Raw genomic sequence first — 26,585 nt, forward strand, 5'->3', positions numbered from 1 at the left:
CTCTCTCTGTCTCTCTCTCTCTCTCTCTCTCTCTCTCTCTCTCTCTCTCTCTCTCTCTCTCTCTCTCTCTCTCTCTCTCTCTCTCTCTCTCTCTCTCTCTCTCTCTCTCTCTCTCTCTCTCTCTCTCTCTCTCTCTCTCTCTCTCTCTCTCTCTCTCTCTCTCTCTCTCTCTCTCTCTCTCTCTCTCTGTCTCTCTCTCTCTCTCTCTCTCTCTCTCTCTCTCTCTCTCTCTCTCTCTCTCTCTCTCTCACACACACACACACACACACACACACACACACACACACACACACACACACACACACAATTGCAATAAAACCACCTTTTTCTGATGGACATATAAATACAGGAATATTTTAGCCAGACTATTTTGTATTTTTTTTTTTTTTTTTATTTATTAAGGTAAAGTCACTAGGTAAGGTAAGGTACTTTTATTTTCACAAACAAATCCCTTTACAAAACATTTAAGCCCTCTAAGGCCCCTGGAACAAATAAACAAGCTAGAAAAAATGCAATGGCATACTAATTATTGCTTATAGCTGAATGAGCACATCCTCACTGAAGGCTAAATTAATAATGACAAATATGTATAAATTACATACAGTTTTAAAATGACTTTTTAATACGTACGCGTTCATCTGTAACATCTGAATGACAATAAACGAGACGTGAAAAGCAGAGATCACACACGGCACTACATTAAACAATGACTGAGCATAAAGATATCAGCGATTATGAGCACGTTATCAGTCCCGTACTATTATCGCCGCTGTTCAAGGACACCATATCTTCAGCTGCTACGACAGATCTCTGCAACCTTTTGCAAGCATTTTGAAAACAGCAAAGAAAACACGTCATAGCTGGCTGTGTATGATTCAAACACATGAGAATAGTGCCAAAACATAATAAATAAATACATATAAATCAAAAACACCTCCACAATTGTTAAGTAATTCCATTAACAAATGCAATGAGATGTCATTTCTGTGAGAAACCCGACTAGGCCAGACAAACCAAAGCCTGCTCAAATAATGGCGTGAGTTTGAGGAGGGACTCCCTGCTCGTCCGAACACTATGTCATTTTTAACTAATAGGCGCCCCCGTGGTGACAAGCTTGTAGTATGCTGCTTTCCTGGCCATGAGCTCCTCGTGTGTCCCTCTCTCGATGACCTCGCCCTGTGACATCACAGCGATGATGTCAGCCGTCTGAATGGTGGAGAGTCTGTGAGCGATGACGATACACGTGCGTCCCTGACGGGCCTCGTCGAGAGCGGCCTGAACGACCTGAAGATCGAAAAGCAAAAGACGTTCTGTGCATTAGAAGCATTCGGAAATCGTGCATCGGTGCTGAGTGGATTACCAGCAAATTGAAGTTTAATCTCGATTGTGAATGACAAAAATGTTCCTTGATAATGTAATCCAACTACCTTTTTGTTACATTTAGATTACTTTGAACATCCTCAGATTTCTTTTGGATTACTTTTAACCTCTGTGCATGTGATCTGAAGCTTAAATCCAATTGGAAGGCTTGTTTTATTGCGAAAAAAAAAATCGTACCTAATGCAAATAGCTCCATAGGGATCCATTGTTTTGATTCAACAGTGTTAATGTGCTGTACATTTGTGTTGAAAGGCCCCTAGTTTGACTTGATTAGAACTGTGTACAATATTGATAGAATAGAATGAATACCAGGGTTACTTACGCTGCAAATATACTAAAAAAAAAAAAAAAAAATATATATATATATATATATATATATATATACAGACGTGGACAAAATTGTTGGTACCCTTTGGTCAATGAAAAAAAACTCACAATGGTCACAGAAATAACTTTAATCTGACAAAAGTAATAATAAATAAAATTCTATAAATGTTAACCAATGAAAGTCAGACATTGTTTTTCAACCATGCTTCAACAGAATTATTAAAAAAATAAACTCATGAAACAGACCTGGACAAAAATGATGGTACCCCTAACTTAATATTTTGTTGCGCAACCTTTTGAGGCAATCACTGCAATCAAACGCTTCCTGTAACTGTCAATGAGACTTCTGCACCTCTCAGCAGGTATTTTGGCCCACTCTCATGAGCAAACTGCTCCAGTTGTGTCCGGTTTGAAGGGTGCCTTTCCAGACTGCATGTTTCAGCTCCTTCCAAAGATGCTCAATAGGATTGAGGTCAGGGCTCATAGAAGGCCACTTTACAATAGTCCAATTTTTTCCTCTTAGCCATTCTTGGGTGTTTTTAGCGGTGTGTTTTGGGTCATTGTCCTGTTGCAAGACCCATGACCTGCGACTGAGACCAAGCTTTCTGACACTGGCTAGTACATTTCTCTCTAGAATTCCTTGATAGTCTTGAGATTTCATTGTACCCTGCACAGATTCAAGACACCCTGTGCCAGACGCAGCAAAGCAGCCCCAGAACATAACAGAGCCTCCTCCATGTTTCACAGTAGGGACAGTGTTCTTTTCTTGATATGCTTCATTTTTTTCGTCTGTGAACATACAGCTGATGTGCCTTGGCAAAAACTTCGATTTTTGTCTCATCTGTCCACAGGACATTCTCCCAGAAGCTTTGTGGCTTGTCAACATGTAGTTTGGCATATTCCAGTCTTGCTTTTTATGATTCGTTTTCAACAATGGTGTCCTCCTTGGTCGTCTCCCATGTAGTCCACTTTGGCTCAAACAACGACGGATGGTGCGATCTGACACTGATGTTCCTTGAGCATGAAGTTCACCTTGAATCTCTTTAGAAGTCTTTCTAGGCTCTTTTGTTACCATTCGGATTATCCGTCTCTTAGATTTGTCATCAATTTTCCTCCTGCGGCCACGTCCAGGAGGTTGGCTACAGTCCCATGGATCTTAAACTTCTGAATAATATGTGCAACTGTAGTCACAGGAACATCTAGTTGCTTGGAGATGGTCTTATAGCCTTTACCTTTAACATGCTTGTCTATAATTTTCTTTCTGATCTCTTGAGACAACTCTTTCCTTTGCTTCCTCTGGTCCATGTCGAGTGTGGTACACACCATATCACCAAACAACACAGTGATTACCTGGAGCCATATATATAGGCCCAATGGCTGATTACAAGGTTGTAGACACCTGTGATGCTAATTAGTGGACACACCTTGAATTAACATGTCCCTTTGGTCACATTATTTTCAGTGTTGTCTAGGGTACCATCATTTTTGTCCATGCCTGTTTCGTGAGTTTATTTTTTTAAATAATTCTGTTGAAGCATGGTTGAAAAACAATGTCTGACTTTCATTGGTTAACATTTATAGAATTTTTATTTATTATTACTTTTGTCAGATAACAGTTATTTCTGTGACCATTGTGACTTTTTCTTTCATTGACCAAAGGGTACCAACAATTTTGTCCACGTCTGTATATATATATATATATATTATATATCATATTATATATATGATATATATATATATATATATATATATATATATCATATATATATATATATATATATATATATATATATATATATATATATATATATATATATATATATATATATATATATATATCATATCATGTTAAACATAGGCTTTTTAAGGAAATAACATTTGAATTTAAAGTAGCAAATCAGCATATTAGAATGATTTCTTAAAAAAATAAAATGTAAAATTAAATAAAAACCAATGAATTATAATTATAAATAACTCGATGCAGTTTTGTGACTATTATGGAATCATGCAATCAATAAAAGTTCCTGTAGTTTGATTATATTTTAAAACATAACAACAAGTAAATCATTTTTAGAATTTGATTTCGTATTTCAGAATAAATATAATCAGTTAAGACAATATTGAGAAAGAGTGATATTTGGCTGGTGCTCAATTAGAGTCAGACTGTAAAATAAGTGCAGTCGCACTAGGACTTTACCTTCTCACTCTCAGTATCGAGTGCAGACGTGGCCTCATCCAGGAGCAAGATTTTAGGGTTTCTGACGATGGCTCTTGCGATGGCTATGCGCTGTTTCTGTCCACGGGATAACTGAGAGCCCTGAGCACCGACCTGAGTTTCATATTGCTGAAAAAAACCACAACGATAATCCATAAAATTGCTTTTAACAGACGTTTATTGAAAATCACCAATTGGATGCTTTATAAATGTATGTATGAGATACTTGGTCTAATGTACATTTCATCAGTGCTAGTCCTTCCAAATGTTTGTGTTCATAACAATTTATCAAAAAGTCATTCCCCATGACGCTGACGCCATTGTTTCTTGTTAAACAGCTCGCTTTAGTTGCAAATGCATTCAATTGCGGACAGAAATGGAGATTTCTAGCCGTACTTGCACTATGTATCTGTTCATCAAAATAGTCCAGGCGTGAATTAAAGGAAGGCATGACTTACATCAGGTAGTGTCATCACAAAATCATGCAGATAGGCCTTCTTAGCAGCCTCTATAATCTCCTCCATTTTCACGGTACGGGAATTATCGCCGTACTGGATATTCTCGGCGATACTGCAGTCGAACAGCACCGGCTCCTGGGACACGATGCCAATATGTGACCTGAGGAAGGGCACGCTGATGCTCGCAGATGGACGTCCGTCGATGATCTAGAGCAAATAAGAGGACGCCTTGGTTTGTTTGTTACACATCGTGCAGCTGCGCTTTTAGCCAAACAGCATGATTATTCTCAAATAGATTTATAACTCGTTGTGAATCTTTTATAAAATACACATGGTAATAATTCTTGCAATAATGCAGCTGCTTAAATTCCAACCCATTTTAGAGTAAATCAAAAAATGTGTCACAAATATGGTTGGCTCTGTGACGGATTGCTTTTGTTCTCTTTAGATAAGAGCGTCTGCTGCATGCATACAAAGCTGCAACGGACGCGGGTTTCGTACCACTTGCCCTTCGTCGGGGTCGTAGAATCGCTCCAGCAGTTGAACGCTGGTGCTCTTCCCACAGCCGCTGCTTCCCACAAAAGCAAGAGTCTGTCCTGGATTTACTGACACCTCCAGACCCCTCAAAACCTGGATGTCTGGCCTGCTGGGATACGTGAACCTGCACCCTTTGAATTCTATCCGGCCCTTAAAGTCATCCTGTAACAGCATAGAAGAGAACGCCACATTCACATCATATGATTTCCCACCCAATAAACACTGAACATTTTAAAGTATATATTAATACTGGCAATGTTTAGGTGTACACTGGCATATAGACTGTCACAGAAAACAGACTTGCACTTAAAAGTAAAAATGCATGCAATTTTATTTTTCGGAAAATAACATGCATTAAATCTCCCTACCACCTGACAGATGTAACTGAGAAAATGTAATAAAATAAACATTAAAAAAGGAACAGTAAAAATCATAAAACGAAATAGAAAAATAAATTAAAATGTAAAAAAAAAAAAAAAAAAAAAATTATAATAAAAGAAAATTATAGTCTAAAAAAAATACATTATAAAATGTGAAATAGAAAATAAAATAAAAATCAATTGTGAGCATTTATTGTTATAACATGCATAAAGTGTCCATACAACACGACAATTATATCAATTAAATAGTTAATAAAGAAAAAAAATATGAAAACTAAAATAAATAATAAAATATATTAAGCATTTTTAAATTCAAGACCAATTAAATACTTTATTTAATTAAATTCAATAGATTTTTATTGATTTATTGATTTCACTTGTCTCTTACTATACGTAGAGGTAGATTATGTAAGCAGTTAAAAAAAAACTGAGCAGCCGGTTAACAACCATCCATCAGAAACGTTTCGTCTTGCCCAGTGAATGGGGTAGCTCTACCAACCATGCAAATAGCCTGTCTTTCGAAGGCGTTTGGTTGAGGTCAGGCAAATAGTAAAAGTAACAGTCGGGAGGGGAAAAAGACAGATACACCTACCCAACTTTGTCCCTCTGATTTGCTGATGCTAATTTTGGGAACCCTGTCCAACAGTTTGAAAAGTTGAGCGGCAGCAATCTTGGCCTTGGCGTAATCTGGCGTGAAAGACGAAGCTTTGCCGAGTGCAGTGGCGCTGGTCACAAGAGCTGAAATGACTCTGAGGAATAAACACGCGCAGCATCGATTAACGACACTGACGACTTGATCGACCGTTATATTTCAAACGGTTCTCTCCGGTGAATCATGCATGCTTTAAACCGACGCTTAGTTGCATACACTGCATGCGTATGCATTAATACATACATTCATTTCATTTGAGTCATCGACTGAGCACTAACCTGAACACCATCATGTATGAAAGTCCCTCATTGCTGACCAGATAGCCGCCGTATCTAAAAGAGGCAGCATAGGCCATGAAAATGACACACTGGGCAAATGCAAAACAGACCCCATAAACATGAGCTTTCTTCTTGGCCCCTTTATACGGTGCTTGTAGTCGCTCTTCATATTGAGACACGAAGTGTTTCTCTTTGGCTAAACCGGCGATGGTCCTGATGTTGCTCAGAGCTTCACTGGACACCTGTATGGACAGACAGCATGCGGTTTTTATCATATTACACTGATATGCGTAACAAAAATAATGCTAATTTTGTTAGACGGGATTTTCGTTTGTGAACCAGGCCAGAGCTAAATATTTAGGACAAATGCTATTTGAAACAGGAATCGTTTGCGACGTCATAAATATCTTTACTGTCACTTCAATTTAGTGCATAATAAAATTTTACAATTTTTGAACGTAAGTGCATGACATTTATTTCTGTTAATATATTTTCACATATCTGAACAGATAGGGATAAATAACAATCCTTTTAGTAATTTTGAGACACGCCAGTATAACTGTTTCTATGTAATGCTAAATAAAAAGCTACACCCTTTTTAACACATCATACGTTTCTTACTATTTCGTACTGTTTGCTGCAACAAATGGTCATCTTTCACAATAATAAATACTTCACAATACTAAAACCAGTCCACATAACTAATTAATTTTTATGATATTACGAGCGAAAACATTTAACATGACTTTTTCTATACCTGTCCAGCAGCCTCCAATGCATTTTTATCCTCATTGGCAAATCCTGTCAGCATTTTAGCCTGAAAAACCCCAGACAGGCCGATGAGAGGAAGGAAGCAGGTGACCACCAGACTCAGTTTCCAGCTGAAGAAATACGCAATAATGAAGGACGCGCCGATGTTGGTCAGAGAATTCACGATCATGCCAATCTGTGAACCTGTAGCCTTTGACGAAGAGCACATTAAACGCGATCAAACACACACTTAAACGCGTCAATCTTAACATCTTAAAGGGGGCACGACATACATTTTTTATAATGCAATTTTTCTCACTGAGGTGCTGTAAAATGTTTGTTTTTTTCTCCAAACTTTACAAATCATGCCCTTTGCTTTTGAAATCAGTGATTTCTTTAAATCGTTTTCCCTAAAGTGTACTTAGTGTTCAGTCTTAATTTTTCTAATCCACCTTCTTTGCTCTCTCTGGTCCCTACAACCAAATAGTCAGGTTTTTTTTCCTCCTGCACCTTTAAGAAACAGTCATTTGAATTTGAGACGAGTGCATTCTTTGCACCTTTTTTTGTTATTATTGCATTTTCTTGTAAACCTTAAGGGGCTTAACGTTTTAAATATACTGAAAAATCTTCATCCCAAAGTCCACTTACACAGTTACTGTCATCATATACTCATCCCATGTTGGTCCATATTTATTTTTTCTGCTGTAACAATCTCTTTAATGATGTAAGTTTATGCAACTTTCCCCCTGAAGTGCACTAGTTAGTAAAGTTTTTGTGCGCCAGAAACAACTAAAAAATTTGTTTTTATATCTATTTAATTGTCTGCATTTTTGCTGCCATGCCTTTTTAAAAAGACCCTTAGCGTATGATGCTTTCTTCAGTTTTGCAACACTTTATTGACTTGTATCTTTTGTCACTCACCCCCTGCACCATGGAGGCGTCAGTGGCTAGTCTAGTAGTCAGAGCACCAGGACTGTTCATGGGGTTGTCGAACCAGCCGATCTCTTGCTTCAGCATTGCCTGAAATCCAACCTTCCTCAGCCTGCGAGTCAACAGCTCGCCTGATTTGGCAAATGAGTAGCCCTGCGATGAACATATCACAGCATCAGAGATCCGCCGTGACGTCGCAACACAGACGTGAAATCTCGACAAGGAACTGTGGAAATACCTGTAAGAACTGCGAAAAGAAGCTCAGGATTCCTACGCTAACAAACAAAATACAAATCCCGTTTATCTGCCTCCTCTGTTCGTTTAGGTCTTGAATGGAGAATGTCTGAAAAGCAACCACGATATTGTTTCAAATTATTGTGCAAAACCTGCCATTAAACTGACATTAAAATAATAAAACTACACAGACATATTAAAAACAAACATGACAAACAAAAAATAGTGCTGTCAAACGATTGATCGATTAAATGAGTAAAAAAAAAGTTTTTGTTTGCAGAATATATGCGTGTGTTCTGTATATATTTAATATCTATATATAAATACTCACACATACAGTATATATTTTACAAATATTTAAATCTATTTACATGTCTACACTTATGTTCAGATAAATAAATATTTTTAATATATAAACACCATATTTTTTTAATATATACATGCGTGTGTGTGCATTTATATATACTCATATCACTTATTCCATTATATATATATATATATATATTTAATCATTATCAATGTTTGGCAGCACGAAAAGAAATACAACAAAATAACAAAAACTACAAAATGTACAAATAAAAACTAACACAAACATTAATAAAAAATATAAAAATATTGCAATGATTAAATATGTTCAATGTTAAATATGCTAATGATACTAAAATAACACTGTTGCCTACTCTTGTAGTGACTGTTGTGTTGTGTTAATTTTTCCGCTTCCTCTTGCCATTACAAATTATGTATATTTCTGAATATAAACATCCATTCGATTCATAGTGCATTTCCCACTTGCATTTATTTGACTAGAATTGTCATCATGCTGATTTTCTAGACTGCGCAGCAAATGCTGTTAATGGCATGCTGCATTTTATTCAAAACTTTTTCAACAAGGTACAGATTTTCTAATCAGATTGTATCTGATGAGTGTGTGTTTCTCACCCCAAGGATTTCACTGAATAAAAGAGCATAGATGGGGTTGACCGATCCATTAATGGCAGCACCTAAAGAGCCCAGCAGCATATATGGCCACTCGGGACGGTTATACTTCAGGATTCGTGCCACGTGAGCCGGTTCAATGACTTTTTCCTCTTTCCTCTTTTTTTTCTGCAAGACAAGATAGGAAAATGTATGCAAAAATTCGGAAGCGTTGCATTTGCGATGCTGTACGTAATTATAATCTGTTCCGGACCTTGTCGCGCGCTTCAACTTCCTCCGTTTCTAAATGGTCGAAGATTTTGAAATTTCCAGATATGGCGTCGGGAATGTTGCTTGACATCTGAGAATGTGACCGCTGTCTCAAAGAACGCCTGCGGGAAAGGAGTTTCAATTTAAAAAGAGAACATTTAGGATTCCCCTCCCAAAATAATATCAAAAGACACAACGTTCATGTACCTTAAGGCACTCTCGTAACTTCCTCTGCTGAAGCGCCTTACTTTCTCAAGTTCATCCTCATCTGTAACCGTCATCTCAGCAGCTGTGTGATTTAGTGTCATGTTAGCGTTTAAAGAAACGTCCAAAAATGTACACAGTGTCATTGAACCTCATGGTGCTGCTTTAAAAAGCATGTGCTGTTTTATTGCATTATTTCAGGAGAATACACTGCAATATAAATGTCATGTGGACAGTTTTATATCGTTGAGTTATTGTCACGGGTAGATGTAGTCACTATTGCTATGCTTCCATCCAAATGTGATGAATTAGAGCATTGCATAAAACTAAAAATTCTTAAGGGTCGTAATGCAAGCCATTTTAGTTCATGTTGCTTTAAATGCTAATGAATTCTGCTGACCCCGCCCCTCTCTTCCATGGAGTAATGAGAAGACTGTAAACGTCAGCCTTGAAATAAAATAAAAAATCCCTTAAGCCAAGCACAATAACTATAAAGGTAAGTATAAAGACGATATTAGTGTAAACAACAGCTGTCTGTTAATCGTAAGCGCGTACACATCTGTCGCTTTAAATTCTTCAAGCTTGTCATATCAGGATGGATTCTGATTGGCCGTCAATGTTTGTATTGTTCATCGGCTGGAATAAAAATTGGTTTGAAAAATTATCCCGACGATGACTTCTATGTTCATTATTACATCTGACAACAAAAAGCCTCAACTGCTTAATTGGAGATATCTTTTCTTCTCCTTCACCGAGTGAACACAATGACGAACTGATGACAGCTCACTCAGGGCGGGTCTAAGATAAGACATGGGAGGAGCTTGGGCAGCAACTACTTCATTCTCCCAGGAATATCAGTGCAGCCTGATTTGAGAAAGGGGATTTTTAGCAAACACTGGATGTTTTTTTTATCATTATAGATGGATATGTACTCACATTTACCTTCAAACAACTTGTAAAGTGAATTTTGCATCCAATGCCCCTTTAAAAACTTTCACATCTGAAAACACGCCAGTTTTGTGCCAATTCAGAGTTACTGGGCAATACGAAGATCGAGTAAACGAGTTACCATTAACTGTAATGGAAGGGAATAGACCGCTATTGGTGAAGTGAAGGTGTTCTCTAAGATCAGTTTAGCTCAAGCATATCAGCGGGTCTTGCTTGATAATGATTCAAAAAAATATGCAATGATTAATACACTATGTTTATAATCGTCCGCCATTAGGCATTAGTTCAGCCCCTTCTATTTTCCAGCGGATTATGAAAAATTTGCTTAAAGACCTGAAAGCTGTTGTATTTTTGGATGCTAACGGTGGGTGGAGATGAGCACTAACATCTAACTGAATATCTGGGTCATGTGATACATGGAAGAGGAGTGTATCCGACAAAGGACAAGGTGAGGGCCATTCAAGATACACCAAATGTATAAGAACTGTAAGGCGTTCTAGGCCTGGTAAATTATTATGGATGCTCTGTACCACACCAGAGTACCGTGCTTGCATCACTGGAAGAACAAGTGGTTTGGCAATGGGGAAAGGAAGAACAAGGTGCTTTCAATAACTGAAAAGAACGGTTGGCCGTTAGTACACTATGATCCTCAGTTATCTTGAACTTTAGCATGTTGTTGCACATGCTTCCCGTACCTTGTCTCCTGCTGAAAATAAATATTCGCAGATTGAGAAAGAATCAGAGTGATTGCCCCATTTAAATTTCAGAAATCGGTGTTGCACGAAATTCATTCATTCGTTAAAACGAAAGCTCTGGCTCGTAAATACGTGCGGTGGCCAAAAATGGGTTCGGATGTAAAAAGAATAGCATATAGATTTTGCTCGTCTTTTCTAAATAATTCATTCTCACAGTAGCGGTTAGAGCCGTTTTGCATGTCACAAAACCTTTAAACCTACAATTGCCAGACTGAAACGAGTGTTTTCTGCATATGGATTACCTCAACAAGTGTAGCGACTGACAGTGCAACTACTTTTATTTCTGACGAATTTCAAAGATTTATGAAAACAGAAATGTACTGCTAGTGCACCCAACTAGCGATGGATTGGCTGAGAGTTATTTCCAGACATTTAAGGTGACACTGAAATGAAGGTGATTTGTATTTTGGGCAATGTGTATTTGTAATTATTTGGTTGATTGTCTGGCATCTTACGTGTGACATATGCGCGTATTTACCCGAATAAAGCATTTTGATGGCATGTTTTAGTGTTTGGCCTCATTGGAATATAAGAATTTAATTATATAACATGTTAATTATTTTAACATGGATTTCTATGGAGACAGGCGGCACATAATATTCGCGTTCTGACTTTTTATTTATTGCAGTTCCGCTTTTTTTCCTCACAACTGTTTATATTCGTTTAGAACTGTTTATATTTCATACTTTTGACTTCTTTCTCAGAGTTACGAGATTAACTGTCAGCCGTAAAGCCCAATTCTGAAGAAGAGATGCGAGTTTATGCCTCGTAATTCTGAGAAAGCAGTCAGAATTTCAATTTTAGGCTTCCAGAATTATTTTTTTTTAATTCAGATAAAAATAAACGGATAGACACGTCTCTTACAATGAATATAGGTTCACTGGTGAAATTCTGCTTTCATGTTTCACGGAAAAAATCCCAGTGACCTCAAAAACTGTCTGTACTCACTGTCCTCTGGTTTATCGCCGTCTGTATCCTTTCCTTGATTCTGCAGGGTTACTAGTGTGAAGTAAACTCCCTTTCTTTCCAGCAACTGGCTGTGCGTGCCTCTCTCTACAGCATGTCCGTGCTCGAACCCCACGATCACATCTGCGTTGCGGATGGTGGACAGACGGTGTGCGATGCTGATCGTCGTTCTCCCCTGTCGAGCCTGAAAAATGCCACAGAATGAACGCGTGCAACAAATATATATAAATGCATCCCTTTCTTGAATAAACCTGCATTTGCTTACAAGTTCAATTCAACTTACGGCGTACCAATAGCTGGTTCTTCAAATGATCTTGTACATCTGTAGTCTAATATCTTTTTTGCTAGTGTGTGTAGGACGCTATAGTTAGTTTATGCAAGCGAGGATAGCAAAATAAAAAGAACTGTGAGATACTGCGACCAAATACTCAAATACCAGTAAAATTCATACAAATTTGGGACCAAAAATTATTCAGACACTTTGACCTGACCATGTATTGCTCAAGTGCTTTTTCTTCAATTGCTAATGCAACCCTTTAAACCACAGACAGATCAAAATTAACCCACATAAAAAGAAAAAATATATACTATTTATAGTAAATACTATTGTTATTTTCAACCACACTATAGAAAAGTGTACTTATAAAGTACTTAAACTTAACAGCTGAATCATTTCCGGTTGATTGTAATCCATATACAATAATAATTCATTAGTAATTTGACATTATCAAGATGGATTTGCTCTGGCACTGTTTGACTCTTGATTTCTTGTCTTATTTTATTACCATTTTAACTTAAGCATGAACTGTGAGAAACGCTGAAGGTGAATTTTGGCTTGACTGTACTTCAAAAAGTCAGGGTCTTGGATGACAGATGTCGTAAACTCACCTTGTCCAAGGCCTCCTGTACCACGGCCTCGCTCTCGTTATCCAGCGCTGATGTGGCCATGTCTAACAGGAGGATTCTGGGATTCCTGACCAGCGCTCGAGCAATGGCGATCCTCTGTTTCTGCCCTCCGCTCATCTGACCCCCGCCTTCGCCCACCAACGTGTCAAATTTCTGCACGATATCATAAAATTAGTTTCGTTTGATATGCAACACTAAACAGACATTGCAGTCCATCAGACATTGCAATCCATCGATCGATCGCTTTTATATAATGCTCGTGCCGATCGTATACGGTTGCTGGCACCTGAGGAAGAGCCATGATGAAGTTGTAAGCGTTGGCCTGTTTGGTGGCTTCTATAATCTCCTCCATGGTGACTCCAGGACGGCCGTATCGGATGTTCTCCACAATGGTGGTGGCGAACAGAACAGGCTCTTGTTCCACTATACCGATGAGAGAACGCAGCCACTGGATATTCAGGCTTCTGATGTCGTGACCGTCCAGGGTGACCTAAAAATCACAACAATTTAGATTGCTTTTAATTACACACTTATATCTGTGTGTACTGTGTATATTTATTACGTATATATAAATATATACACAAACAGTATATGTTCACATGTAAAGATTTAAATATATATATATATATATATATATATATATATATATATATATATATATGCATTTATATATTGTTATGTATATATATATATATATATATATATATATATATATATATACATATATACATATACATATATATATATATATATATATACATATATACATATACATATACATACATATATATATATACTCATATATATATATATATATATATATATATATATATATATATATATACATACATATATATATATATATATATATATATATCATACATATATATATATATATATCATACATATACATATATATATATCATACATATACATATATACACACATACACATACATTTAATATATAAACTTTATTTTTAATCATGATGAAGTGAAACTATGAAACATTTTTTTAAAATCAGTAATTCAAATGAAGATAAAAAATTAGAAAATATAAATATCAGTTACAAAAATGTTATTAAATGCTAAACAAATGTATTTAAGGATTTATTTATTTATTTGGTTGGTTGGTTGTATTTTTGTTGTTGCTTCTTTATTTGATGGAAATAACCGGGGTCCTATGAAATTAAAGCCAGTGTTGTTATTGTTAAATAAAACAAAAACTGTTAAGAAAAATAATTCAAATTAAGCTAAAATATTATAAAACATAAATATTTGACAAAAAATAAAAAGTAGCAGATCTAAAGTCCAAAAAATTTATAAAACTTTAATTTTAAAATTAATTAAATTAAATAAAGCTAAAAATAAATATTAAAAACAAATAAAAAATATAATAATAATAAATAAAAAAAAGTAATAAAAAAAATGTAAAAGTAAAAAAGTGAAAATAAAGCTAATTCAGTCATATAATAAACACTGGAACAGCAGATATAATACATACTAAAATAACACTAGTTTGTGTTACTGTACCTTTCCTTCTTTTGGGTCGTAGAACCTCTGAATGAGTTGTATTCCTGTGCTCTTTCCCGATCCACTAGGTCCAACAAATGCAGTTGTTTCACCAGCTTTGACCACAACGTTCAAATTATCTAATATCTGAACAATAGATACAGCCAGTCAATGCTTTAAGGAATTTGACTGATAAATGCAAACATTAGATAAAATTATGAATGCTAAAAGCATAACTCACTTTCACTTCAGGGCGGGAGGGATAGTAGAAGTCAACTCTGTGGAATTCAATGTCACCTTTAACTTTGTCTAACGTATGACCTTCTTCTGAGAAGCAATCGATTTCTGGTTCCTGTACGAGAACAGGATGTGACAGTGATTAATACGTGCCTGAAGCCGAAAGAATAAAAATGAATTGATTTCGTGAGATAACTGTCTGTGGTATTGTCACCCTGTCAATGGTGTCAAATATACTCTTGGCTGCAGCCCGACCAGAGGCAAAGGCCTCAAGACAAGGAGAGGCCTGACCCAGATTCATTGCACCTATAAGAACCCCAAAAAATACCTGAAAAGAGGGGGTTACCTTTTTATACTTTTTTGTTTCTTTTTAATACATTTAAAATCAAAAAAGATGTATTTCCAACTTTTTAAAATTTTTATTTACTAGATATATTTAATGATTATTGAAACAAAATTGCTTTAATTATCTAGGAACAAGCTAAAAATAACTTTAAATAAAAATAAGAATGAATTTAATAAAATAAAAATAAAATAAATACAGTAAGATAAAATACAAAATTAAAAAAATGAATAAATAAATAAAATAAAATAAAAGTTTCTGATGTGTTAACACTTGTATGTCACACAGTGCATAAGATGACATAAAGAAATACAATAAAAATAAAAATAAATTTAATTCTAATGAAAAAATTCAGAAAAATTAAATTAAAAAAAAGTTTCTCCGTTTCCGCACCTGGATATCATACAAAGTCCATAAGACTAAATAAAATAAAAATAAGAATAAGTTTAATTAAATGTAAAAAACAAAAATACAATAAAGTAAAATAAAAAATAAATTAAATTAAATAAAGTTTCTTCTTCTGTGTGCACAATGAATGTCGTACCTGAACAAGGCCACCGGGCGTGAGCTCTTTGGTTTCAATCACCAGTTTTGAGCCGTACCAGAAAGCCAGTGCATAACACAAGAATATGATGCACCAAAGATAACCCTGAAACACACCGATGATCGCTCCCTTCTTAATACCCCACGCCTGGGCCTCCACGAGGTTCTTGTCATACCTGTGAAAATAACAATTAAAAAACTTTCACTGTACAGTCTCTACCGGTGCATGACTGAAAGAGCGGAAATCAATGCTTTTGTATTCTTTCACCAGGATGCAACTAACCTGCTACATAAATAATATCCCCACCACTTCTACTCTTTCAACCGCTCCGTTTCAGCCATAATGCCCCCTTTGCGTATCCAGATGTAAATAGTTTTGCATCGACAGATAAAAAGCGCACGCTGTACCTCTCTGCTTCTTTGTGCTCTCCTCCAAAAGCGGCCACCGTTCTGATGGAGGAAAGGACTTCATCAGCCACTGCTCCTGCTTTAGCATAAGCCATCAACTCACGGCCCGTCAGCCTCGCCACAGCCTTCACAACAAAAACAGACACTTACATTATTTACAACACAAAGAAAATGAAAAGATGGAGCGCAAAAAGTCACTAAAAATGTACTCATCTAAGATGTTTAGACACTTCAGAATATATATATATATATATATATATATATATATATATATATATATATATACACACACACACATACATATATACATATATATATATATATATATATAAATACACATATATATACATATATATATATATATATATATAAATATAAATAAATACACACATATATATAAATACACATGTATATATAAAACACACACATATATATATATATATATATATATATATATATATATATATATATATATATATATATAAATATAAATAAATATACACATATATATAAATACACATGTATATATAAAAACATATATATATATATATATATATATATATATATATATATATATATATATATATGCTTGATCTTTGCATATTTCCCTTCTAAGCTTTTTTTAATGGACAAATATTACAAATAGAGGAAGCTAGAGCCTTAATGATGGATTTGTTACTTTGTTACAAGGAGCCTTTTGGCTTCACGGTTTGGATTATTGTGATGTTTTTGTCAGCTGTTTGGTCTCTCATTCTCACCGCATTCCTCTAAATCTGTTCTGTTGCTTTTTGGGTGAGCTATTCCTTTAAACCACGCATTACCTTTTGAGATCATGTTTGTACATTTCCGTTTATCGTATTAAACTTTCTATAGTGACACCAACCATCGCCATGAGTCCTGCAGCCAATCCGATGAGAGGACTGACGGCTATCACCACCAGAGTCAGCTTCCATCCGCCGATGAATCCCACCATGAAACCAAATATGAACGTAGAGATCCTGTCGATGAAGATGGACACCTGGTCTGCTATGGCATTGTTGATTTTGTTGATGTCGCTGCACGGAAAAAGAAGTCACAAACATGAGACATAAACTAGATTTTTATTGCAATAGATGGAAAAAAACTGGAGAAGGGTTTGTTTTGAAGCAATTTTTAATAGCAAACTTGCTAGTGCATTTCATTAATAATTACAAAGAATAATTTCCTTTTTTTGTAAAACACGCTGAAATGAAACTTTTATTTGCACAGTGTACTTCATGAAGTTTATCATCCACTAAAAAGCTGATCATTCTTCAAAATGCAGATTTTGATTTGCCAATGCTGAGTTTAAAATTTAACACCACTTATGTCAGATTTAAATATTACTCAGATATCCTTGTGTTCAGCTCTCCGACGGAGTTGCAGTCAAACCAGCCGATCTCCATGCGCATTATCTTCCTGAAGTACATTTTCCTGATGCGTTGGATCTGTCTGGCGGCGGCAGAAACCCACAGAGCGATCTGAAACCGGAGAGAAAGCTCATGAATGCTGTGTAATAAACTTGTAATAAACACTTCTTCTTATGTTCAGACATTCATATCGCACCAGTTCTTTGAAGCACATTCGTCTAGATGGCAATTACAGTGAAAAACGTTTTGAATGAAATAAGAAGAAACTTTCTTATATACCTGAAAGTAACTCAGAATAAGGACTCCAATGCCAATTCCAACGTAGTAAATCGCAAACTTGGTCATTTCAGCCTCAATATCCACACTGTAAAGAGGGACAGAAAGAGAATATTTAAAATATAAAAAAAAATGTGACTGATGTGAAAAAATATGTGAAACTTGAATGAAACATGATCCATTTTAAAAAACTATTCGTGAACAATAAAAAATAAATACAATGGACTTATGGAAAAAGTTGATAAATAAAAAAAAATTAATAAATTATATGCAATAAAGATTTGTGTAATGTAAAAAAAATATATTTATGTAATAAAATTTAAAATGTAAGCACAAATAAAATAAATCTATATTAAATAAGAAATGATTAATGTAATAAATGTATTTTTTATATATATATATATATATATATATATATATATATATATATATATATATATATATTTTTTTTTTTTTAATTCATTCATTTTTTTCAGAAATCATATTTTTATATATTAATAAAAAGCAATTAAGAAAAAAAAAGTTGAAAAAAAAATTTCCAATGAAAAATCTAATTAATAAAATGAAAAAGTCTCAAACGGAGACTTTTAGGTCTCTTGCTGTTTCTAAAGAAACAGATGCTAGTAATCTCATATACATTTCTCCTCTAGAGCCTCATAAAGAGATCTCATAAATGTCTCAGATTCAAGTAACTTAAATGTAGTCCCATTGAACTCTATTCTTAACAAATTCTCCCAGAACCGTAGAAGCTGAGGGATTGTTCATTTAAAGCTTCATTTTTCATAACGGTCTCAACTCAGTTTTGTCTAATATTTCGTCTTTTGCACTTTAAAAGAGCTGCACGATTTTCCTGTGAAGACACTCAGGTTGCATCTTGAGGCATCGTTCACTCACCCACAGTACGTGGTGCTGTTGTCCGGCCGCTCGACCACAGTCCCGTCCAGCCAGGTGATGGTGTTATTAATGCAGGTTTTGTTGGGGTTGGCCAGTTCCTGGATCTCGAGCTCATAGTCCACGAAGGTGTTGGTCATCATGCCATACACCAGCAGCATGAGAGGAGCCGCGGCGCCGTGGACCAGAGAGCACACGCTTCCCACCACCATCATCAGCACCTCCTTCCACGTCGCAAACCGGAACTGAACACGAATCAAAAACATTGATGTGAGAGAAAAATCAAGAATCAATCTGAACAGCAGACTTACATTGAAGCGCTTACCAGCTGAAAGAATCCAACGGTCAGAGCTTTCTCTTTTTTTGTTTTGTCGCTGTCATTCCTTCAAACACAGACAGAATTTAGAAGCTTTATTGCAGCTTAAAATTCTTTTTCAAATCGAATCATTTGATTCAAATCAGAACTCAGGTTCACAAATAGTTTGATTCGAATCAAATCATCTGATTCAAATCTGAACTTTAGTGCAGGTTCACAAATTGTTGGATTCGAATTGAATCATTTGATTCAAATCAAATCATCTGATTCAAATTGGAACTTTAGTGCAGGTTCACAAATCGCTGGATTCAAATCGAATCATCTGATTCAAATTGGAACTTTAGTGCAGGTTCACAAATCGCTGGATTCAAATCGAATCATCTGATTCAAAATGGAACTTTAGTGCAGGTTCACAAATCGCTGGATTCGAATCGAATCATCTGATTCAAATCTGAACTTTAGTGCAGGTTCACAAATCGTTGGATTCGAATCGAATCATTTGATTCAAATCGAATCATCTGATTCAAATTGGAACTTTAGTGCAGGTTCACAAATCGCTGGATTCAAATCGAATCATCTGATTCAAATCGGAACTTTAGTGCAGGTTCACAAATCGTTGGATTCAAATCGAATCATCTGATTCAAATCGAATCATCTGATTCAAATCGAATCATCTGATTCAAATCGGAACTTTAGTGCAGGTTCACAAGTCTTTGGATTCGAATCGAATCATCTGATTCAAATCGGAACTTTAGTGCAGGTTCACAAATCGTTGGATTCGAATCGAATCATCTGATTAAAATCGGAACTTTACTGCAGGTTCACAAATCATTGGATTCAAATCGAATCATCTGATTAAAATCGAATCATCTGATTCAAATCGGAACTTTAGTGCAGGTTCACAAGTCTTTGGATTCGAATCGAATCATCTGATTCAAACCGGAACTTTAGTGCAGGTTCACAAATTGTTTGATTCAGATTGAGACTTCGGTGCAAGTTCATGGATAGTTTTTGGAGGCAGTACTCTTATTTAAAAAAAAGAAAGCATACACAATAAAATCCCTTAAAAAGATGAACCCTGGTTTCATTAAACTGTAGTAACCATAGTTTCCATGTACTTGTCTATCAACTTTGAATAAAGAAAAGATGTTAAAAGACAGATTTTTGTTTATGCATGTGGCATCTTCCTCAGAAAAGTGACACAAACAGCAACTCATTCAATGCCTGATTTACATTATTACTATTTAAATTTATTGAAAATTCTATTGAAATTTAAATGAACCTAATCTGTTGCATGACCTTTCATATTTAAGTGGAGGTCATATTTAAGTTGGACATCTCTTGTTATGATGTCCCCACCATTATGCAGCGACTATTAAATTGTTGCTAGCAATAATTTTAATTAAACAATTAAGTGTCTGTTGTATGCAGCTATGCCCCCCCCAAAATGTTCCAGCACTATAAAACAATCGATGACGGCTGTCACAATTAAAATGAAATGCGAAAATGAATAAAAAGTGTCCATTAGTGTAATTGCATTTTATTCGCTCACACTGCATCAGATTGCTTTTCAAGCATTGTATTTTTGACAGTTTTGAGCCTTATAACCAATTCACACGCATTTCTGTTGAGATTAAAAATGCAGCGGCCAATCAGAGACGCTTAGGTTATTCAGCGCTAAAAATACACCAATCAGAAACTTTCAAACTTTTTATAATCATCAAACAACACAACGCAGATATTATGTAATTATATATTATTCATTATAAATGTAACATTATGTTATGCTAAATATAAGTATTTGCCATTAAAACAACACAGATACAATTATTAAGGTGGTTAAATAAACTGCCTTAATGAATGTAAAAAAAAAAAAAAAAAAGAAGAAATAAATGACTGGTAATATAAAGGTAACTACATGGCTCCTTTAGGGTTAGTACTTAGTTATTACTTAGTAACTATAATAAGTACATTGTATGTACACGAGGAACAAGAATAAAATAAAGTGCTACCAAAAAAATAAAATCCTCAATCTATTCCAAGTGCCTCTTAATGGAAAAGTTAATTTCTAACGCTAATACACACATTTCGTTTGTGGTAAATACTAATTAACTGAACCAACAACAATTTGAACAATCATGGTTGTTACTTCAACCTACAAAAAGTATCTGGAAAAGCAATAACGCAAAAAATGAAGAAATTAAACAAGGAAAAAATATATATTATTGCTGCATTTCATCAAACCCCCTTTTATATGATCTACATATTAAACAACAGCTCCGAGTCTACAAATATTTAAATCCCTACAGTCACTACACCGTCTACCGAAGCACTAGAAACAATAAAATAACAAAACAAAAATAAAATAACCCAAAAATGATCAATTGAATGAAAATGCACTCAGCTTCAAGTGATCCATAAACTCATATACGTCTTATAATGTCTGAAAGTGAACGCATTTTCACAAAATGTTGATTTGGGAAAACCCAATTTTTTTTGTTCTTTATGCATTTCTCAGAAGTTAAATTCAGCAGATGATAAAATCATCGTTTTCCCTCGTATTTTTACACGTGTGTGTCTTTTCTGTAGCACTTCTGCCATACCATATATGCATAACACAGAAAGAAGTAGTCGATAAATAAAAACAAAATACTCACTTGAGGTCAGCATCTGCGTTTGTATAAAAAAAATTAAAGAAATTAGAAAAATAAAAAGACATTAGTTGCACACTTTAAAACGAAAATGAGTTATTTTGCCTTTGAAATTAAACGCAGCACATTACAATTCACACCTTCGTCAGCTTTGTATGATTCTGTGGTTTTTTCTGCGCGGTCCCCCGGAGAGTTTTCACTTGTATTCTTCATTCTTCAGTTTTGGTAGCATCTGATGCGGTTTCACAGAACAAGTTGAGTCGTTTTTAACTTTCAAGCAGCATCAAATCGCGCAAAATATGACAAAACGGTCTTATCTGATTAATAACCATGTGATGAACAACAGAGACAATAAAAATGTACCTACTATTGTCAACCTGGCATTATTATTATCATTAGGGATTATATAACGGATCTGGTTACTGAATATTAAGAAACATTAACTCTTCTCTGCACATGATTTTGTCCAATTAATCATTATTAAAAACCACCAGTGGACAAAATAAATACATAATAAAATATATATTGATTAGAGACGTTCGTATAAGAAATCTCCAACTTGAGATTTCAAACTTGAGTCTAAAAGCGGCATAAATCATAAATAGAGTCACATGCGGGATTAGTGATATCTTTGCCTTGGGATAAAATAAAATGGCGTGGTTTTTGCTTTAATATGTGACCCTGGGGCCGCAAATAGTATAAGCACTCAATGTATATACATTTTTCTTTTGTGCCAAAAATGATTATTATATCAGGCAAAGACATTTTGTACATTTCCTTCCCTAAATATATAAAAGCTTCATTCCTGTCTATTGACGTGCATCACTTAGAATTAAAATTGGGGCATTTTTAAAGGCGATCCTCTCAATATTTTTACGTTTTTACAGTTTCGATAGTTTCATCTCAGCCAAATATCAAGCTGTACGTCTCATAAATCAATGGTAAGCTTATATCTTCAGCTTTCGTATAAGGTATACATATCGATGACATAATCAATCTTCACTCCTTAGTAAGAGCATGAACCATAACTTTTTATTTACAATAAAAAAAAAAGATTCTTTAAAGTGCAGGTGAAACAATCGAGATCTAATATCCGAATCAACTTCACGAAACGGTTGAAAAGAGCGTTAAAAGTGAGATTCATACCTGCTGTGTGGAGTTGCTCTGAGTGGCGTTTCTCTCATGTCCGAGGGGCTCTTCTATCAGTGCAGTCTGTCCACACCTTCTGCGCTATCTTCCCCTTTATTAGACTGATAAGACATTACCTGATCAAGGTCAAGGTGTGTACAGCCTGTTCTCTACCCAGACCTGAAATAGACTGTAATGTTTTTTAATACACAGTTCGGTCACGTTTATTAATCACTCATTGAGCTTTACAGCAGATTATTAACGTCGTGTCATAGACGTCAGTAATAAATTAGGTTGAATGACCGTTGGGTTGTCAGTTCATTAGGCTGAGTCAGATACTTATTCATTTATATTTTAACTATCCATTTCTGCATTCATTTTTTTGGATTTGTGGTCTGTAAGTTGCGTTATAATGATAATAAAATAGCATAGTTATTTTAATTTTTAATTAATATTTTTAATTAAATTAAAAAAATATTTTTTTTGGAAGTTGTAAATAAAACTGATTATTGGAGTATGTTTTTAATCGCGTGACCCATATATTTCAAGAAAGAAAAAAATAAAAAAATAAATAAATAATAATAATAATAATAATAATAATAATAATAATAATAATAATATATATATATATATATATATATATGTATATATATATATAGCTATTTAATTAGACATTTCAGAGCAGATGCCATGCATCACAATCTGAAAGGGTTATGTTTATGACTAACTATGCATAAAAAAATAAGCATTTGTAATGTGCAATATAACATATACTGTTTTTGCTACCCGTGTGCCTTCTATACAGGTTGTGTGAGACGTTGATGTATATTTGTAGCGCTTGTATATGCTCATACATTTATTTTCTTAATGTGAAATACTGCGGAGTTAAAGTTTCATGGACTTGATATGTTTCGATTGAAGTGAACAAAAAAGACCGCTTGACTAAAGACCAGCTCTTGTCTCTCTCTTGTTTCGTTACGGAAAAAGTCACAGTTTTTGAGTGAAAACTGTTTCTAGTTTATCCAGTGCACGAATGAATATCGACCGATTTTAATAAATGCATAATGTATGAAGGTGATGATTTAATAGGTGATAGTTGAATTGCCCATCGGTCATTGAACCCTCCTGGTGACATGTCGTCTCAAAAACAATATGAATGACCAATAACTGATAACAAAACTACTTTGCATCCCCACTATCTGAATCAAGTGCAGTAGAAATGAAACAAACGAACAAGAACAGGTGCATTAGCTTTAAAATGCATCGTTTTTCATACGCCTCATGGATATAGAAATGATTTTGATCAAGGTTTATCAAAATAGGAAACAGACACATACAGGAAAAAAAAACAAAAAAAACATCATATTTGTAATATTATTATTACCATTTCTGTTTTTGGAGCATTCGGGACAGTCATATTTATGAAGATAATAAACTCACAGTATATTGTGCATCTCATTAAGATCATTACTTTAATTAAAAAGTGCATTTTTTGCACACCGCCAATCAAGAGATAAATAGATAAGAAATAGAGTAATAAAACGGTCATAGATACACGAGTGTGCTCATATTGACATCCGGTGGCCAAAAAAATTAAATCGCCCAACTGAAAAACTGAAAATGCATTTTTGAGGCCTTGAAATCATGCTACGCAACAATTATGGCATGCATGCATTTGTCAGCCAATTACGGCCTTAGAAAAGCTCTCAAAGCATGCGTAGGTTTTATATATTTAGCAACATATATATTGGACGCTCTAATATTGAGTTAATAAAATAATTAAATGCTGTTAAAAATAAAAACATGCTCTCATCTGTGAAAGGGTGTAAAATTAGGTCAGTGACCGAACGGTGAATAACTGCGCTGTATTTCTTTTTTTTAACCCGCAATAAATCACTTATCACTTATTAATCAGTTTTACAGCCAAAACGATAAAGGTGTCGTTGTTTGTAATGATTGCAACTCTTTGTTATTTGTACATTATGTATCAATCCTTGACTTCATACTTACATATATTTACATGGCAATGGATTTTAGTGGATGTAAAAAGCATGCCGGCAGGCTATCACTAGTTAGCATAAGTAAGAATGAGAAATGCATGAGTTAAAAAAAAAAAGGCTTGATGTTTATTATACCTTTAGGAAGCGACTGATTCACATGAAATGGATCCGTTCCTGTTGGCAGGTATATTTTTGGGTTGTCTTTCCAATGCGTCCCATCTGTGTCTCAGTCCCAGCTCACGCTTTTCTGAGTGATCTTGACATTTCTTTTGAAGCAGCGCCTCGTCTCTTTACGAAGAACCACTGAAGTCCTTCTGTATTTCTGCCTCTGTTAAACGAATACGCCTCGAGCAGCCCGGAGCCGTTACAATAACACAAGTGATTCCTGCTCAGTGCTGATACACAGTTTCAAAGAGGTCTGAGGTCTCTTCCTGTGTTCAGGAATGCACTGTTTATAAATTTACAAAACACAGGAAACTGCGCTAGATCTGTTAACAGAATCAAACCAGTCGCTATCCTTATCTAAAAGTAAAACTATGAAAAAATATTTAAATCATATAAAAAAATAAGAATTACAAATGTTGCCTTGAAGTTACATTAAATAAAATAATAAATTACACAGTTAAACTTAAATTGAAACTAAAATTACAATAAAGTTTGTCCAGTCCTAAGAGAAGGGATAAAGTATAGTATCCCTTTTAGGACTGGGGAGAAAATAAATAAATAAATAAATAAATAAATATTTATTTTATTTTTTTCAGTTTAAATTTAGTTTCAATTTAATTTTGTGTAATTTATTTATATATATATATATATATATATATATATATATATATATATATATATATATATATATATATATATATATATAACTGGGGAGAAAATAAATAAAAATATATATATATTTATTTAATTTTTTTCAGTTTAAATTTAGTTTCAATTTAATTTTTTTTGTGTAATTTATTATATATATATATATATATATATATATATATATATATATATATATATATATATAATTTATTTATTTTTTATTATTATTATTTTTGTATTTATTTTTTTAAGCCACGCTACAGGTAAACAATAAGAGAAGGAGAATAAAAATAAAATGTGTTCGTCATTGAGACAATACGTTACAAAAACATCATAAGACACACCGATTTTCAACATCAAGCAGCAAAACGAACTGTTTTGCACATCTAAACATAGCTGGGCGCGGATGAAACCGGAAACTACAGGCACCCAGAAAAAAGAGGGATACCAACAACATTACCATCCATCGGTAGCAGCTTCTTTGCTCTGGTGTTTTATCTGAACGTCCCTCTGAGACTCTTACATCTCCTCCCGTCCGCCAATTAAGTGTGGAATCTTAATGCGCCTGAAGCGAATTATTCAGCGCCCCCTGCAGGAGAAACGCGGCACAATTATTACATAATAGCAGACACTCGGAGTCAAGCGGTGTCGGTGACAGACACAAAGGCGAAAGGAAGAACAAACACATTCCCAAACTACCGAGACGACTGACTAGTTTCTGGAAACAGGTATCTTAGAAAGCTGACTTCTAAAGCACGGGTAAGTCTAGCCCACGGCTAGTTTTGCAGAAAGGTCCGAGTGAGCAAATTCCCGTTTTTGGGAGCGTTTAATGCTCGAGGTTTTTCAAAAGAGTTTCGTCAGGACGTGTCACTGTATGCCGATCAGGCGGGTTTTTATATGATGGCATTTCGATGTTGCGACGACGTTAGCTTGATTTATCCCTTTTCTTCGTTCCGAGTTTGCAACAGCAGTGTGA

At 34.8% G+C, this 26,585-nt stretch overlaps 2 protein-coding genes across 4 annotated transcripts in view; one reads left to right on the plus strand and one right to left on the minus strand.

Annotated features, from left to right (window-relative positions):
* Nucleotides 1–373: 373 nt before the first annotated feature.
* On the minus strand, nucleotides 374–25,240 carry abcb11a (ATP-binding cassette, sub-family B (MDR/TAP), member 11a). 3 transcript variants are annotated; one of them, XM_043249351.1, is made up of 29 exons: nucleotides 24,932–25,240; nucleotides 22,815–22,918; nucleotides 21,809–21,900; nucleotides 21,675–21,687; nucleotides 19,027–19,084; nucleotides 18,705–18,946; nucleotides 17,814–17,898; nucleotides 17,512–17,645; nucleotides 17,030–17,201; nucleotides 16,147–16,271; nucleotides 15,740–15,914; nucleotides 15,067–15,180; nucleotides 14,857–14,967; nucleotides 14,637–14,762; nucleotides 13,392–13,595; nucleotides 13,088–13,258; nucleotides 12,182–12,383; nucleotides 9,534–9,615; nucleotides 9,331–9,448; nucleotides 9,081–9,245; nucleotides 8,146–8,250; nucleotides 7,899–8,060; nucleotides 6,985–7,188; nucleotides 6,228–6,469; nucleotides 5,890–6,046; nucleotides 4,882–5,079; nucleotides 4,381–4,587; nucleotides 3,905–4,051; nucleotides 374–1,284 (listed from the first exon to the last, which is right to left on the minus strand). In XM_043249351.1, the coding sequence occupies exons 3-29, from the start codon at nucleotides 21,879–21,881 to the stop codon at nucleotides 1,084–1,086; spliced, it is 3,993 nt and encodes a 1,330-aa protein (XP_043105286.1). In that variant the 5' UTR covers nucleotides 21,882–21,900; nucleotides 22,815–22,918; nucleotides 24,932–25,240; the 3' UTR covers nucleotides 374–1,083. The 3 variants fall into 3 exon arrangements, with proteins under 3 accessions (XP_043105286.1, XP_043105285.1, XP_043105287.1); XM_043249350.1 differs by having other exon boundaries at nucleotides 22,815–22,986; XM_043249352.1 differs by lacking the exon at nucleotides 19,027–19,084 and having other exon boundaries at nucleotides 22,815–22,986; nucleotides 24,932–25,238.
* Nucleotides 25,241–25,885: 645 nt separating this feature from the next.
* Nucleotides 25,886–26,585, plus strand: part of dhrs9 (dehydrogenase/reductase (SDR family) member 9) — a 6,125-nt gene continuing 5,425 nt past the window's right edge. The window contains exon 1 of the mRNA XM_043248819.1: nucleotides 25,886–26,368. The gene's annotated coding sequence lies outside the window, so the exon portion shown is untranslated. The remainder of the gene's footprint in view (nucleotides 26,369–26,585) is intronic.

The sequence above is a fragment of the Puntigrus tetrazona genome, chromosome 9 (genome assembly GCF_018831695.1).
Source record: "Puntigrus tetrazona isolate hp1 chromosome 9, ASM1883169v1, whole genome shotgun sequence".
Taxonomy (NCBI): Eukaryota; Metazoa; Chordata; class Actinopteri; order Cypriniformes; family Cyprinidae; genus Puntigrus; species Puntigrus tetrazona.

Coding starts and splice junctions, on each gene's coding strand:
- abcb11a (XM_043249351.1), bottom strand. CDS start 21,881: ATGAAGAATACAAGTGAAAACTCTCCGGGGGACCGCGCAGAAAAAACC. Junction 17,202..17,511: donor CTGAACACAAGGATATCTGA/GTAATATTTAAA, acceptor TTTTCCGTGCAG/CGACATCAACAAAATCAACA. Junction 4,588..4,881: donor ACCCCGACGAAGGGCAAGTG/GTACGAAACCCG, acceptor TATTTGCTCTAG/ATCATCGACGGACGTCCATC.